General features: G+C 45.0%; 2 protein-coding genes across 4 annotated transcripts; one reads left to right on the top strand and one right to left on the bottom strand.

Annotated features, from left to right (window-relative positions):
• The first annotated feature begins 311 nt into the window (after positions 1-311).
• LOC109749098 (chaperone protein ClpD1, chloroplastic) lies at positions 312-5,330 on the top strand. 2 transcript variants are annotated; one of them, XM_020308091.4, is made up of 12 exons: positions 312-1,118; positions 1,490-1,665; positions 1,800-2,029; positions 2,128-2,236; positions 2,329-2,456; positions 2,710-2,811; positions 2,884-3,165; positions 3,249-3,355; positions 3,443-3,737; positions 3,849-4,082; positions 4,461-4,691; positions 4,788-5,330. In XM_020308091.4, exons 1-12 carry the CDS (start codon positions 535-537, stop codon positions 5,100-5,102), a joined length of 2,793 nt encoding a protein of 930 aa, XP_020163680.1. In that variant the 5' UTR covers positions 312-534; the 3' UTR covers positions 5,103-5,330. The 2 variants fall into 2 exon arrangements, with proteins under 2 accessions (XP_020163680.1, XP_040246629.1); XM_040390695.3 differs by having other exon boundaries at positions 2,710-3,165.
• Positions 5,331-12,009: 6,679 nt separating this feature from the next.
• LOC109749128 (probable inactive purple acid phosphatase 29) lies at positions 12,010-15,199 on the bottom strand. Of its 2 annotated transcripts, none has more exons than XM_020308114.4 (4): positions 14,581-15,199; positions 13,699-14,090; positions 12,630-13,080; positions 12,010-12,275 (listed from the first exon to the last, which is right to left on the bottom strand). In XM_020308114.4, the coding sequence occupies exons 1-4, from the start codon at positions 14,891-14,893 to the stop codon at positions 12,244-12,246; spliced, it is 1,188 nt and encodes a 395-aa protein (XP_020163703.1). In that variant the 5' UTR covers positions 14,894-15,199; the 3' UTR covers positions 12,010-12,243. The 2 variants fall into 2 exon arrangements, with proteins under 2 accessions (XP_020163703.1, XP_020163704.1); XM_020308115.4 differs by having other exon boundaries at positions 12,010-12,309; positions 14,581-15,195.
• Positions 15,200-17,278: the final 2,079 nt, after the last annotated feature.

Genomic DNA, 17,278 nt, shown 5'->3' with positions numbered 1-17,278 from the left:
AACCATCCCATCCCATCCGCCCGCGCGGCACCCGGCGATCCACACGACACGACACCCACCAGCCGCGGCGGCCGTTTTGACCGCGCTGGGTCCTCCACGGCGGGCGGTTGCGTGCGGTACAACCGAACTGGAGGGCTCGCCTCGAGTCCTCCACGCAACGCGCAGGTGAAACCAAAACCGCCGTCCCTTTCCTCGCCCCGGCGGGCACACGACGCACAGTTCCTGATCGTTCTTCTCACCTCCACCGAGGCGAGGCCTCGTTTCCTTGCGTGCTTCCTTCGTCTTCCCAGCGGTACTTTTATACGCCATCTTCCCGCAGCTGCAGCAGCACCCATTCATTCGTTCGCTCACCCAGCAAAAGCTCTCGCCCAGTAGATACACACACGTAGATACTACTACTACTGATACAGTTGCGTACACGCGAGAGTGGTTCGATTACGTTAGCATAACACTAGCCATTATTTTTTCATTTCATCTCATCCGGGGTCTGTCAGTTATACCACGGTGCTAGTAGTTGCTGCGGTGATTCCCACCATGGAGGTGTGCTGCTGCTCCACCTCGTCCTCCCTCCTCGCCGGGGGCCGCTTCGCCGCGCCGGCGCCGGCGGCCGCGTACGCGCGGCACCGGGGCGCGGCGGCGGGAGGAGGGATCCGCAGGGCGGCCGTGCTGGCGCTGGCGCGCCCGCCGCGCCCGGCCACGGCCTCGCGGCCCGCGCGCCGCGGGGTGACCCGGGCCGTCTTCGAGCGCTTCACGGAGCGGGCCGTCAAGGCGGTGGTGCACTCCCAGAAGGAGGCCCGGGGGCTCGGGGAGGGCGCCGTGGCGCCGCGCCACCTGCTGCTCGGCCTCGTCGCCGAGGACCGCTCCGCCGGGGGCTTCCTCTCCTCCGGGATCACCGTCGAGCGCGCGCGCGAGGAGTGCCGGGGCCTCATCGGCGCCGCCGCCGCCCAGAAGGCGGGCGGGCTCGACACCGACGTGCCCTTCGACGGGGGCTGCAGGCGCGTCTTCGAGGTCGCCGTCGAGCTGTCCAGGAACATGGGCTGCAGCTTCATCTCCCCCGAGCACCTCGCCATCGCGCTCTTCACGCTCGACGATCCCACCACCAACAATCTCCTCAGAAGGTAGGTACTCCAGTTATGTTCAGTATCCAGGAATTCCCCTTTCGTTATTTATTTATTTATATTTCACCACCAATTATTCATTCATTGTGCTGCCATCCACCAGTACTGATCAAATAATCATGTTTATAGCCAATCGATTTATCATATACTGAGTTCATCTTCCCTTGTGAGCTGAGCACGAGATACTACTTCAAATTATGACCCATAATAACTGTACAAATAGTAATACTAGACACATAAGTTAACATAAAACCAAAACGAGGTCCGCGGGAAGTAAGCGATTATACTCATTCGTAAGATCACGTAGGGATTATTTTTTCGCCATCATCGATCAGACTTGTGGAAAAAAAATTAACACTTAACTGTTGTAGCTTGGGAGCGGATCCGAGTCAGCTAGCGTCAGTTGCAGTCACCCGACTCCATGAAGAGCTTGCAAAAGATGGCAGAGATCTCGCAGGAGCATCTTCTCTCAAAGTGCCCGAGAAAGCACCCGCTGGAGCTGGAGCTGGAAGATCTGCCTTCAGCAAATCCTTGAGTAAAAAGAAAGGTCAGTAGTCAACTATTCGAGTGTTAAACAAAAAACAAGTCACCTATTTGCATGTATTGAAGCCTATTATTATTATTATTATTATTATTATTATTATTATTATTCTAATACAAGCCATGGGATCTCTGTTTCAGATAAAGGTGCGTTGGATCAGTTTTGTCTAGATTTGACCACACAAGCCAGTGGAGGGTTTATTGACCCTATTATTGGCCGTGAGGAGGAGATTGAAAGGGTGGTTCAGATAATATGCCGGCGAACAAAGAACAATCCCATCCTTTTGGGTGAGGCTGGTGTTGGTAAAACCGCGATCGCCGAAGGTTTGGCTCTTCGGATTGCAAATGGAGATGTCCCCATTTTCCTCGTGGTAAGCTTGAATTGCGAGTGATGGATACAGACAGGTTTCTGCATTTATGAAATTCTCTTGCAAGAACATCAATAGTATTCCCAACTTAAATCATGCAGGCAAAGCGTATAATGTCACTAGACATTGGCCTGCTTATTGCTGGCGCAAAAGAGAGGGGCGAACTGGAGTCCAGGATCACTAGTTTAATTCGTGAAGTCCGTGAAGCAGGTCAGTTCGATCGTAATGCAATCTAAAATGTTATCATATTTTAATATTCTGCACTTGGTCATAAATACTAATGATTGTTTGTTTCGCTGCAGGTGATGTTATTCTTTTCATCGATGAGGTTCACAATCTTGTTGGATCTGGAACTGCTGGAAAGGGTAAGGGTGCTGGCCTTGATATTAGCAATCTACTGAAGCCCCCGCTTGCCAGAGGTGAACTGCAGGTAAAAGTTCATCCTGCTTCTTAGTGGTACACTCCCTGGTTTCAAAATACAAGGTGTATTAATTTTTTCATAAGTCAAACTTTTCTATATTTGACCACGTTTATAAAAAAATAGGATGTAGATGTTTCTTTCTTATAAACTTGGTCAAATATATAAATGTTACTTTTGAAAAAAATACTCCACCTTAAATGTTAAACAGAGGGAGTATATATTAGTCATATATCGTTATCTTATGGGCAATATTTATTTCCAGTGCATTGCAGCTACAACTTTAGATGAGCACCGGATGCATTTTGAGAAGGATAAGGCTTTGAACCGCAGGTTCCAGCCAGTATTTGTAGATGAGCCTAGCCAGGTAAAGATATTTTCCTTTGGAAGTTTAGTATGCATATGTTTGTTTCTTAACCATCCTTATAATATAATGCAGGAAGATGCTGTGAAAATATTACTTGGTCTCCGTGAGAATTATGAAACTTATCATAAATGCAAATTCACTCTAGAAGCCATCAATGCAGCAGTTTATTTGTCAGCAAGATATATCCCAGACAGACAGCTTCCTGATAAGGCTATTGATCTTATTGACGAAGCTGGCAGTAGAGCTCGAATTGAATCATATCAAAAGAAGAAGGAGGGACAGTCTTCCGTTCTCTTAAAGGAGCCGGATGAATACTGGCAGGAGATAAAAGCTGTCCAGGCCATGCATGAAGTGGTAGATATCTTGCACTGGTTATATTGTTGGAAGAAAAAATCCGTCTGATGATATTTAACATTTTCATGTCCTTCATTACTCAGGTGTTATCTAACAAGATGAAATATTCTCCGAATGAGAATAAGCAACAGAATGCGAGTGTTAACACTGAAGGGCCACATCAGGATAAGGCTGAGTCAACAATTGAGGAGTAAGTTCTCTCTTGTCAACCTGTCACACAGTAATCTCTATTCCCTACATATCTTCTCAGCATGGAACTTAATGTAAAAACATGCAGGCCTATTGTAGTTGGAACAGAAGAAATTGCAAGAGTCGCCTCATTATGGTCGGGTATTCCAGTCCAGCAGCTGACTGCTGATGATAAAAAGATCTTAGTAGGACTGGATGATGAGCTTAGAAAGCGTGTTATTGGTCAAGATGACGCTGTTGCGGCGATATCGCGGGCAGTGAAGAGATCACGTGTAGGCCTCAGTGACCCTGACAGACCTATAGCTACGATGCTCTTTTGTGGTCCTACAGGGGTTGGTAAAACCGAGCTTACCAAAGCTCTTGCGGCGAGCTACTTTGGATCGGTAAGTCACACAATCATGTCCTGATCATCCTGTTTTCATGTCATGTCACCGATGTTTTGATATGTTCCAAAGGATGTGGCTTGACGAGATGTCTTTGCTCTTTTTGAACAGGAATCTGCTATGCTTAGACTAGACATGAGTGAATACATGGAGAGGCACACAGTGAGCAAACTGATAGGCTCTCCTCCAGGGTACATTGGATATGGTGAAACTGGTACTTTGACAGAAGCAGTCAGGAGAAAACCATTCACCGTGGTACTGCTTGATGAGATAGAGAAAGCTCACCCTGATATTTTCAATATCCTTCTCCAAATTTTTGAAGACGGTCATCTGGCAGACTCACAGGTACTTAACCAGCATATCTTATAATATATGTGCAACCGCTGTTGTTTTATGTACAAACATAAAATGGAAACAATGTATTCTTTTAGAGGTTGAACAGTAAAACTTGTCCCTGCAGATTTTATGCTAAAAGTTGGTCAGCCATGCTCATCTATTTCCTTTTCTAGCCATTCAAACTGTTCCATAACTTCAAGTTTAGTGACTTGTTCTTGCGCAATTCTAGGATGGAACTTACTTCAGTAAATCCTAAACCTCCCAATGAAGTTAGATGTGCATAGCACACAAATCCAGATGCAGTAGTAGACTTGCTGTTCCATAGCTTTTATCTTAGCTAGTTCATGGGTCTCTTTGAATGCTGAAAAACCCTTCTGTGAATTACAGGGTCGCAGAGTTTCGTTCAAGAATACATTGATTGTCATGACATCAAACGTTGGTTCTACATCAATTTCAAACGGACGACGGAGCATGGGTTTCTCAACAGATGACACCGAATCAAGCCGATATGTCGCGGTGAAATCCCTCGTGATGGAAGAGCTGAAGGGATTCTTCCGTCCAGAATTGCTCAACAGAATCGATGAGACGGTTGTGTTCCGTCCTCTGGAACAGACTCAGGTCTGTCTCTCACTTACCTCTTTGTTCTGAATTCGTACATGACATGGTGAACTTCAACCACATCAGGCACTAATGCTCTCCTTGAAACACTTGCAGATGCTAGCAATTCTCGATATCCTCCTAGAGGAACTGAAGGGTAAGCTCTTGGCCGTCGGGATCGGCCTGGAGGTCTCCGACGCGATGAAGGAGCTGATCTGCCGAGAAGGCTACGACAAGAACTACGGCGCGCGGCCGCTGAGGAGAGCCATCACCCAACTGATGGAGGATGTCATCAGCGAAGCGATTCTTTTCGGCGAGTACAAGCCTGGCGACACGATACTGGTGGACACCGACAGCAAGGGGAAGCCTTGCTTGAGTCGTCTGAACCAACCACCGACCGTCCAAGTGTCTGACTCAACACGGACATTCTGAAGTGAAGCTCTCGTGTGGTAGACTTGGTAGAGTAGAGGCCTAATTTCCTATTCTTTCGATTTCGAGTAACGAGATAAGTAGTAATTCTTTGATAGGTAGATACCAAATATTCATTTCGTTATGTACATAACATTGAGGGAATTCGTCCCAGCATGGTCTTATTCGGCAAGTATATATCCAACTGTATATTGTCCTCCGGTTTATAACAAATACAGTATAATTTTGGAACGGCTGCATGGAGTGGATATTTTGGACTAAAATCAGTGAATGAAAACTTTGTTTTCCTTTCACCGGCACAGAAGTTAGTATTTGCAGCTGCTTTTTAATGACGTTCAGTAACTTCTGTTTACACTCTGCAACACTGCCAGTGCCAATAGCAGACGAGCCATGTAGATAATTTTTTTAGAATTATTCAAAATGTGGTATCTGATTTAGAAAGAAAACAAGCTCACATGTAGTCATTTATGGCCTGTTTGGTTACATGCAACAACCTCAACCAGGCCCGTTGGTTGTGACTTTTGGAGGCTTTGGCCTGTTTGGTTGTGTGCAAATGCTACTGGGTCTGCATGGCACGCTTCTTAAAGCATCTCCGGGTCCAGCTATGCAAGCACGCTCGAATCGATCATATTTTCAAAGCCAAGCCCGAGCGATGAGAGGGGGTGCACGTGGGTGGAGGCAGCTCCACGCGGGAGACGCCGTGTTGGTTCCCGAAGCGGCGCCTTAACTCTCGTCACCCTCCTCTCACCGCTCACTCTCCCCTCTGTCCACTCTCTCTCACTGGCGACGACCACAATATCTGCACGGCGAGCACCAGCGGGCATACATCGGAGGCAAGCTCTGGACGGTGACCACCAGCTTCACCGCCCCCCCCCCCTCCGCGTCAATGGCGGTATGCCCTCTGTCCCCTCGATTTCCCGCGACCGTGTTCGATTTATCGTTGATTATACATTGCACACATTCGATTCAAGGTTAGGCTTCGATTTGTGACTGATCGAATCGATTCCAGTTAGGGATTCGTGGGCACACACATAGGGTACGAATTTCACTACCACGAGATTGAAGGTCACTGCCAGGGTGATCACCGAGAAGCTCACCCTTGGTAAGGGTTGGGTCGCCTTCTGTGTAGCTCATGAGGTCTCGGGTAGAGGGTCCCGAGCTATTGATCTTAGCTTGATGGTAACAGGACAAAGAGGGACACGATATTTACCTAGGTTTTGGCCCTCTCGAAGAGGTAAAACCCCACGTCATGTTTTGCTTGTATTAAAGTGATGGGGTATAAAGTACAAGGTGGTCTACCTTGAGATCGTATGTGAATGTCTCTAAAACTCTCTCTATCCTATGGACTAAACCCTTCGGCTTATATAAGGACTGCGGGTATTTAGGGTTACGTGTAGGTCGGTTACATCTAGGGATAAGCTTATTGATGATTTGAACATTCCTTGAAGTTTGCGCCAAGTCTTCGAAGGATTACATCTTGAGCACGCCGAGAGCCATGGTGGACATAGCCCATTCTTCGGTTGCCTGGGGGTCCTCTGCCCGACCCATGACTGACTGACCGACGTGGTTAGCACTCCCTAGTCCAGGACACTATCAATTGTCTTTACTGACGAGAGTGTTGAGGTGGTGGCCACATACAAGCCACACCACAAAGCATTTGACATGGATCCTGAGGGTGCATAGGATGTTATATCTGCCATCTTATCACTGCTTTTGTTAGTCCCGTTTGAAGACTTTGTGATACTATTATGTTAGTACTGTTATGAACCTGCCTATTTGTACTGCTATGACAAAGTATGGTTATGGTTTATTTGGTGCTAATGATTTACGATGTGAATATTATGCTGTTGTGTTTGCGTGTGTACTGATAACCTCACCACTCATAAAAGAGGTTGCCACAACAACATAATATTCACATCAGCAAAGTTTGTATGTTGACAAAGTGTTATGACAAAGTGTTTGCTAATGATTTATCGGTGTTTTACATATAGTTTGGTTGCTATGACAAAGTGTTTGCGTATGTAACCAAACAACAACACTTGCATCTGGGTAGAACATGCAGGCAATCAAACACCGATTCCTATGTTGCTGCTCAGCTAGGCTTGAGGGGATGCATGCAACCAAACTATATGTAAAACATGGTTTTTGACCTTTGTTCACTCGGCATAGCTGAATCAGGCCATAAATGCAAAGTGTCAAAAATAAGTGCAAGCAAACTCACTAGCCCGTCGTTTTTCTCTAAAGAAAAGATAAGGAGTCCATAATCACGAGACAAAGAAGGCCTAGTACTACTTCCGTCATACATATTTAAGTAAATATTTTAGCTTTAGAAAAATATATAAGTAAATATTTAGAATGTTCAAGCAAAATATTTAAGTCATATCCTAACTTTAGATGAATGTATAAAGAAACATATGTTCAATATTATTCAAGCTAAATGTATAAGTACAAATACATGAAGTCCTAGAGAAGGGGCAATCTAAATTATCATATTTGACAACCAATTAATTAATAAGAAATATTCAGATTTCTTATTATCACATGGGAAAATATATATACTTGAGACTGTGCCAAAATCAAAATTGACTTTTTATAGAATCTTGGGAAAAGTTATGTTGTGAACCTCGTGGTACCCATTCTTGGCCTTGTGGTTGACGTCTATGTACACGATCAGGGGCGGAGCTACGTACAGCTAGCCGGTGTCACCGGCACCGGGTGCAATTTGTACATACTCATTGGTTTAGTGTGTAGGTCATTGAATTTTTTTATATGTAGGCATGTGTTCTTCTGTGTGGACACCGAGTAATTTTAAGTCTGGATCCACCCCTGTACACGATTACCCGTGTGCTCTGTGCTGTCGGGCAAGATGGTTGCTGAGCCCGACCAGCAGTTGTACTTGTTGACCTTGGTGCTGGGCATGATGCTCGTTTCTAGCTCTACCAGTTGATGAGATCGCATAAGACGGAGTGCCCCACACGATTAAGCCGCAAATGGGCTTTCAGGGTTGTACTGATAGAAGAGATGGTACCAGAGGCAGAGCTGTCAAATAAAAATTGACAACATTTTTTTCTAATCTTGGAAAAAGCGATGTTATGAACCGTGGTATCCCTTTTGTGGTTGACGTCTGTGTACATGGTCGGCCTGCCGTCGAGCAAGATTGTTGTTGAACCCGACCAACAACCGTACTTGTCGAACTTGGTGCTGATCATCTCTAGCTCCACCCAGTTGATGAGGTCATACAAGATGGAGTGCCCCCACATGATTAAGCCGCAAATTGCCGTGTCAGGGTTGTACTAATATAAGAGACGGTACCAAGGGCAGAGCTATATGTATTTTCGCACCAAGGGGAGGGGGGCACCGCCCCCATCCCTAAAATATCACCGAGGGAAATTAGTTTACGGAGGGCTTTGCTGAAAGAAAATATTCTCATCAGCCCCCTCCAATACTAGAAAAAGGGCTATAGATGATATGGCCACTAATGGCGCACCAACACATGGTGCGTCATTAGAGCGCACCATGTGTTGGTGCGTCATTAGTGTGAAAATACTAATGGCGCACCACATCCACGGTGCGCCATTAGTAAATTTTTTTTTTAATTTTTTCAAAACTACTAATGGCGCACCGTGGGATGGTGCGCCATTAGTAGTTCAACTAGTAATGGCGCACCATCCCACGATGTGCCATTAGTTCAAAAAAAATTTCAATTTTTTTTATTTTTATTTTTTAAACTACTAATGGCGGTGCGCCATTAGTAGTTCAACTAGTAATGGCGCACCGTCCCACGGTGCGCCATTAGTAATTTTGTTACAAATTTTATTTCAATTTTTTTTATTTTTTTGAAAAACTACTAATGGCGCACGGTTGGGGTGGTGCGCCATTACTAGTTGAACTACTAATGGCGCACCACCCCCATGGTGCGCCATTAGTAACTTGGCCCATTCCACCGAATGCACCCCCGGACCGCCTTTTCAGTTTTAAAAAAATAAAAGAAAATGATGGAAATGTCAAAAAAATAAAATAAAACAAGTTTCCCATGTGATATGTGGTCTAGTTGTTGGGAAAATTAACAAATATGAATTTCGACTTTATTTGCAAAATCTCTCTGGAATTTCTTAAAATGGGCATAACTTTTGCATACGAACTCGGATGAAAAAGTTTTTTATATGAAAAATCATCTACTCGAAAAGTTCAAAATCCTCAAAAACCCAACAGAAAAAAAGATACGGGGCTTTTAAGATCTGGAGAGGCAAAAAAATTCAAACTTACTAATGGCGCACCTGCCCATGGTGCGCCATTACTATCTTCCCGCCTTCAAAATTCAAAATAAAAAAAAAATAAAAAAAAAGTTACTAATGGCGCACCTGTCCATGGTGCGCCATTAGTATCTTCCCGCCTTCAAAATTCAAAATAAATAAAAAAATAAAAAAAAGTTACTAATGGCGCACCTGCCCATGGTGCGCCATTAGTATCTTCCCGCCTTCAAAATTCAAAATAAATAAAAAAATAGTAATGGCGCACCTGCCCACGGTGCGCCATTACTATGCCGTATATATGGCTGGGCGTGTCCTCTCCTCCTTACCTCTTCATTCTTCTCCTCCACTCCACCTCTCCTCCACTTCATCTCCTTCTCCCTCCTCTCCGGTGAGCTCCTCCTCCCTCCTCTCCGGTGAGCTCCTCCTCCCTCCTCTCCGGTGAGCTCCTCCTCCCTCCTCTCCGGTGAGCTCCTACTCCCTCCTCTCCGGTGAGCTCCTACTCCCTCCTCTCCGGTGAGCTCCTCCTCGCTCCTCTTCGGTGAGCTCCCCTCATGGTTTCTCCTTCCTCCTCTCCGATGCTCCGGTGAACTCCTCTCCGGCGACCTCCTCCTCCTCTCCGGCGATGTAGGCGAGCACCTCTCCGGCGACCTCCTCCTCCTCCTCTCCGGCGAACTCCTCTCCGGCAAAAGAACACGGCAAAAGAACGTACAAGATCCAAAAACAGGAACAAAATTTGAAATAATATCGTGCAAAAAAACGAGCCAAAAAAACGAGCAAAAAAAATCGCGATCCAGATCCAAATTCAAAATTCAAAAATAGCAATGGCGCACGGTGGGGGTTAGACGGTGCGCCACTACTATTTTCCCGCCTTCAAATTTCAAAAATACTAATGGCGCACCGTGGCCTATACTAATGGCGCACCAGTGGCCTATACTAATGGCGCACCATGGCATATACTAATGGCGCACCAGTGGTGCGCCATTAGTATCTGGTATACTAATGGCGCACCACTGGTGCGCCATTAGTAAAAATACTAGTGGCGTGATGCTAGTGGCGCACCAGTGATGTGCCATTAGTACGCAAAACTGATGCGCCACTAGTAAGCCTTTTTCTAGTAGTGCTCCCCCCACACCCCAAAAAACATGTTTTTCCTTTTGCCTCCCCTGACATCTCAGTCATGCTTCACCATTGGATCATATCACCCGCTGTAATACATTGATCCTGCATGCACAAATTTTCATCAATCAAAGTGCAATTTACATTGCCAGGAAACTTTTATTAGATAACAATTGTCTTAGTGCAGCTAACGATGGGCAATTTCTTTCATTCGATCATGACAGGATTATATTTAGGCCTCCCTTGGTTTATGTGAATTTCGTAGAAATTCCAAGGATAGGAATTTTACAGGAAAATTTTCTTTGGAGCCTTTTGGTTTGTAGAAATGGATCCTATCCCTACGTAGGATAGGAACCAATCCTTTACATTTCAGATGAAAAAAATTAGCCCAGACTCAATGGTAAAATTTATATCCTATGCATCAAATGACATCTCTTTCTCTATAGGAATTGAGAAACGTGTCATCACTTTTCTATGATTTTCCTATTCCTATGATGTTCCTATTCTATAAACCAAAAGAGGCCTAAACCGAGCGTAGGAGAAGGACGACATACCATTGGAACTGGCCTAGCAATAGGAGAGGGGAATAACCACGATGTAAAAGGATGAAAGAAAGAAAAATCTGCTGAGTAAGAGGCAATATTAAACCTTTGCAAAAAAAGTATATTAGGATAATGACCTCTTAAATGAAATGGTTGTTACTGAGGATACAACCCAGGCCGTTAGTGCAAGCTAAAGCAACTCTTGTTCCCCACAAAAAAAAAGGGACAATGGAGGAGCCTGGAAACCTCCTCCGAAACATAAGTACCGTGTAGTTCTAACTGTAGGGCAGCCGGGCATGCTTGATAGAAGGGTTGCGCGCGCTTTGCTACGGCTCATAAGTTTTATATTTGGTTTGGAGCATGAAAGTGATGATGATTTATGTTTTCTATTTTTTTAATAATGCAGTGTTTTGGTGGGCCTTTTCTAATGTGAGATTCTATATTATCTATTAAATCAACCCATGTGCATGTGAGAAAGTTTCTTGCGCTGACGACACATGTACTATATTGGTATTACAATGTCGCATATTTACGATTATTTTTTGCCAGGTGGTGAGAGGGTCATGTGTTTTTATAGGCTGGTTGTTGCCCATTGATTTAATCATGAACCAAATTTAAAATTTAACACCTCAATCGAAATCATTGACCCAGTCAAAATTGTGAACCAGATCCAAAATTGAACACCTCAACTGAATAAAAACTATGAACCAAATTCAAAATAACCTCAATCAAAATCGTTGACCTAGTCAAAATCGTAAACCAAATCCAAAATTGAACATCTCAATTGAATGAGAGAGCTCTAAAATTATTGAGCATGATTTATTAGAAGGGTTGGGTACGCTTTGCTGCGTGTGGGGAATGTTACAACTCATCTATGCATCAGTGCATCAATTTTTTTTTCTTTTGCGAGGTAGTGCATCAATTTGCATTTACTAAGCCCGCAGTGCACAAATTTTCTTTCGACATCCAAGCCCATTTGCAGAGAGTGACATTTGATACTACATCAAATCATTGTTCACCCGCTCAATTTTTTTTTTTCAAATAATGGTTCACCTTTTTCTTTCTCTATGCGAACAATTACAATGCTACGAACCTGCGTATACATGAGGCGCACCATCTGTTTTCATTTACACGGTTGCGAACTTTTGTAATAAGCTAAGCAGTAAGCACCAACAGCACACATGATGAGCAGAGGTAGGACGCATCACTCACTCGCTGTCCCCAAGCCTGAACTCAGCTTCTGTCATGATCCTTCCTGCGCCTCCCTGACAATCAGCAACACTTAGATAACTTGTGGTTCTGAAAACATACGCCCCTTCGATCAGTATAGTAATTTCATACTACCATTATCTACTCCATTTCTAAATACAAGTCTGTAGAGATTTCAATACAGACTACATTGGGATGTACATAGACATATTTTAGGGTGTAGATTCACTGATTTTGCTCTGTATGTAGTCTGTATTGAAATCTCTGAAAAGACTTATATTTAGGAACGGAGGGAGTAATACCACAAGAGAGTGGACCATGTTATTATCATGTTCACTCTGTCTTATACTAGTACTCTTATCAAGCCTATGTTCCATAGCACCATGCTCATGCATGTGTGAGTGTCTTACCATTAGAGCCTCTGTTCCAAAGAACCTCGGAGTCAATCGTGGTCAGATGTTGGTCATCAAGCCTCTTCCATGTCTTGATAGATTTCACGCCTTGCCACTCGCCGCTCACTGTCTTCTCAAGCTGCACAGACACCACTCTTGCTCTCCTCGACCACCCGGCCTTCCCATACGCGTGGTAACCCAAGCCACCGGCATAGCAGAGCTGAATACCGGTGAGCTTCCCGCAGAAGTCATTTATGTGATCATGTCCTATGAAGGCAGCCTTCACATCTCCGGCTTCCACCATCGTGGTAAAGAAACCGGAGTTGATTGATGGCGAGCTGATACTCTCCTGCTTCACTCCTGTGAAATCGGATGCTGTGAAACTGCTGAACTCCGGCAATGGAATGTGGAAGTATGCAAGAGCAGGTGCCGGCTCCTTCTGTCTAGGTTCTTCATTCCTGTAGTTTTTCTGCATTTTATAGTGAGTTTTGTTCTTTAAATCTGTAACAAAAATATGTAAATACTCCATCCGTCCGAAAAAGCTTGTCCCTCAAATGGATTTATCTAGCACCAAGTTAGTACTAGATTACATCCATTTAAGGGACAAGCTCGAGACAAGTTTTTTCGGACGGAGGGAGTACTACATAGCACCAACAAAATGAGCTTATTGTACTAGAATTGTGTCATCACAAAACAACTTGTATTTGTAATTCTCTGCATTCAAATTTAACTAAACCCGGAAAATATTTTGAAACCAACTGCATTCAGAACTACAGCACCAGCAAACAGATATACTCCCTCCATCCGAAAAAGCTTGTTCCTCAAACTTGGTGCTAGACACATCCATTTGAGAGACAAGCTTGGGACAAGCTTTTTCAGATGGAGGGAGTATCATCTATTCTGAAATAGCACGAATTTCTTGAGTTATGTCTTCAGAACAAATAGCGACAACATTTTGCATAGTTAATAAGGTTCAACAGATAATTATTGTGTTGTTGCTGATAGCAAAATAGCATCCACCTACTCAGTAAAAAGTGCAAGGAGTGAGTATCACACCAAGATGGTGACAAATCACCAATTTATTTACCTGCAGACTCAAAGAGGTTTGCTTGAACCAAGCTTGCTGTGAAGCCTTGATCCAACCATAACCAGGGATCCACCATACAGTAGAACGGTCACCACTGTCGAGAAAATAAAGGTTGAGCACTGATTTGTTAGCCAGCAGTGTTCCTTCAACCCCACCAACTTCGAGGTTATAATTTCCGAAGCCGTCGATCTCTACTCCTTCAGGGTTGAAGCGTGACAGGGTGTTCTTCATGCCTACAAGGTGGCGCATCACACCCTCCCGCGACAGGGTGCCCTCCTGGTCATGGTTACCGAGCACAGCAGCCCAGCGAAGGTTCATGGTGATGGCCGGAGCGATGGCCGCGTCCATCGACTTGGCCGCGTCGGTTGAATCCGCGCCAAAAATGTTATCGCCTGCCAAAGAAATCATCTATGCACAATTCTTTTAGAATAAAGTCTTTTGACGGCCCTGCTTTGATTGAAAGCAAACTTATCTATGCACAACCACCCACCATCACAACCCTTTTTCTAACAGCAACACAATCCGCTAGGAGTGTGATGCGTGTTGTGTTCGCCTGATCGGCTTTTTTACCATAATTGAAATAAGACGCCGGTTGCCAAAATTGCAGCCTTGGAAACATCACCATGAAAACAGGGCAGTAACCTGAAGATAATCACAAAGGCAGCTACATTTGTATCTGTGGACGCAGACCATTTCATCTCCGTCCTGGATGGACAGACCAATCAATCAGACCATTTCACCGGATGAGCGATTGGGCATGGTCAGAATTTCAATTTCCCCGACCCAATTTCAGTGCAGCTTCTGCTTCGGATTTCTTAATCGAAGTTGTATTAACAGACAGAGCAGGGGAAGAGGAGGAGGATGGGTGGGTGGGGGTCGGACCTGTGAAGACGACGAGGTCGGGGTCCTCGGCGCGGATGACGCGGTAGAGGAAGGCGGTGGTGTTGAGGTCGGAGCAGCCGGCGACCTGCTCGGGCAGCACGTCCTCGCACCCGGTGCTCCGCCCGTCCGCGTAGTGCATGTCCGCCACCTGCAGCACCTTGAACGTGCCGCCCTCCCGCCGGAACCGCAGCCCGCCGCCGCCGTCGCCCCTCTTCTTCCCCTTCCCCGCCGCCACCTCCGCGACGACGAGGGTGAAGAGGAGGAGGAGGAGGAGCATCAGCGGCGGAAAGCGCCGGAGGCCGAGGCGGGCCATGCCGGCTGAAGATGCAGCTGGCTAGCGCGGCGTGGTTCGGACGAGTGGAGCGGAGTGGGAAATAACCGGGGGATTTCTGTTCTTTGCAGGAGGATCTGGCTAGCGTGGCTGGGCACCTGCCGCCTGCCAGTTCGTGTTTGGCGGCGAGTCCACGGTGAGATTGAGATTGAGCGCGGTTTGATGTGAGGCCGCCGACGCCGACGAGTTTTTTTATGGGCCTGTGGGCGGGGGGTGGATGAATATTCAGAGTTCAGCTGGGATGCCGGCGACTTCCGCTGGTCGCGACGGAGACGGGGACGGACGGACGGTGCACCAGCTGAAGAAAGGCGCAGCTTATTCCATCCCGCCATGGCATATTCGGCTTCCTTTTTTTCCTTCAAAAAAATCAGATCTATTATAAAAGATTCATTTGAAGTACAAAACACACCAAATATAATAAAAATTATATCAAGGTCCATGGATCACCGAACGACCATTGCCGCCGTCAGAACGAGCCGCCTGACCTTGTTTATGACAGCCAGGAAGTCTTCGTGCACGTGCCCCTAAGGACCAGCGTCACGGAGCCGCAATCGTTACCGTTGAATCCTTGAATCGATCTCAAGAATCCGACACCAAATCTCGCTGTTGCGTATGCACGATGAGAAACTCTAACCTCGCCATTCTGAGGAGCTGTCAGGAATCTACGCCGGAGCAACCTTCATTTTTAATGGCAACTAAGAATGAAGAAAGAAATGCTGGTGTCATACGCGCGAGTGATACGAGGAACAAAAAACAATGAGAACCGAACCCAGTACTCACTTCATTCATAAATATAACCTCTCCGTTCATTTTTGTAAGACCTTTTAAACATTTAAGACAACACCTAAAACAGTTCAATTTTAGCTGTCCTAAACGACTTACAAAAGTGTACAAAGGGAGTACTCTTTTGTGAATCTTATATATATGGACAAGTTTTTATTCACTCATTTTAGTGTATATCTAATCCATATTAAAATATCTAAAACATCTTATATTTATGGATAAAAAGAGTACGATAAAAATCTAAATATCCGACTGAATTCTATTTGGGGTCCTGGTTGGATTTTTTGTCCAATTGTAACATGCTATGTGTCAGTCTGCATTTTTCTTTAATTCCATTGTTTAAAAGTCAACTGATTTCTCTATCCATGCAAGTCGAGTGGCACTTAGCCCCCGTCCAACTTCAGAAACAGGCCAGGTTTTCCAGGGGATCGGTACACCCCATTAGAGCATTTCAACAACCCTACATATTTGGCAAAAAAAAACCCCTACATAAATGCAGTTATAGAGCACGAAAAAGTGAGCTAAGCAACTGTAAAATAGGGCACCACTGCTTCAAACCTCGGCCTAATCCACAATTAATTAAAAACTATTTCACAAAATAATAATAAGTCAATGACATATGTACACTATATCTAGTTTGACCGGTCCTTATCTAGTTTTCTTTTTTTTAGTTTGACCCCATATGTAAGGCCTTCTTTGGTTCATAGGGTAGGAAAATCGTAGGAATAGGAAAGTCACAGAAAATGAGATGACATGTATCTCAAATCCTATGAGTAGGAATAGGAAAGGAGGTGCCCTTTGATTCACATCATAGGATTTTTTCCATTAAGTCTAGGCTAATGTTTATTTTCCTATAAAATGTGGAGGATAGGAAGAATTCCTTCATAGGAATAGGATTCTATTCCTACAAGCCAAAGGGCTCTAAATTTTTTTTTCTATAGAAATCCTATCCTATGATATTCCTACAAGATTCCTCTAAACCAAAGGATGCCTAAGTGTGTGTGTGAGAGAGAGAGTTTCGCCTATATTTGTTTAGAGTGGGTCTCACATATAAGTGACACATGGAGATAGAGGCAAAAATGTTCAGTAAATGCTCGGAAAACTGTCAAAGCCCTTTGATTGGACGAAAACGACGCGGGAGGCATCCTATAAGGGCAACTAACGACAAAGGGCAAATTTTGAGCAGGCTTGAGAATTAGGGGTAAATCTGAGTAGTGGGTTCAAGTTAGGGGCTGAAATGTAATTGGCCCAAGAAAATGGACACAACTAACATAATGAAAACTACCACCCCCTTCGATCCATATAACTTATGTTCTAGACAAATCTAAGACAAATAATATTGATTGAGGGAGTTGATGATTTCTGGTGGGAAAACTGGAGAATTTTTTTGTGATTTCATCGCTCTCTATTGTTTAACACAAATACCTTCTCAAGTAAAATAGACTTCTATAGTCCATTTGGTGCGGTCGCCTCCCCTGGCGGCGGTGGAGCCCCTTCCACCCCGCCCCATCTCCTCGCCGCCACCGGAGGAGCGGCTGGCGAAGCCGCGCCGGCTCCCAGGATGGTGGCGGCGGGGCGCCTCGG

Source organism: Aegilops tauschii, chromosome 5, assembly GCF_002575655.3.
Source record: "Aegilops tauschii subsp. strangulata cultivar AL8/78 chromosome 5, Aet v6.0, whole genome shotgun sequence".
Lineage (NCBI taxonomy): Eukaryota > Viridiplantae > Streptophyta > Magnoliopsida > Poales > Poaceae > Aegilops > Aegilops tauschii.
The sequence above is the reverse complement of the archived record's forward strand: the minus strand, read 5'-3'. Positions and strand labels throughout refer to the sequence as shown.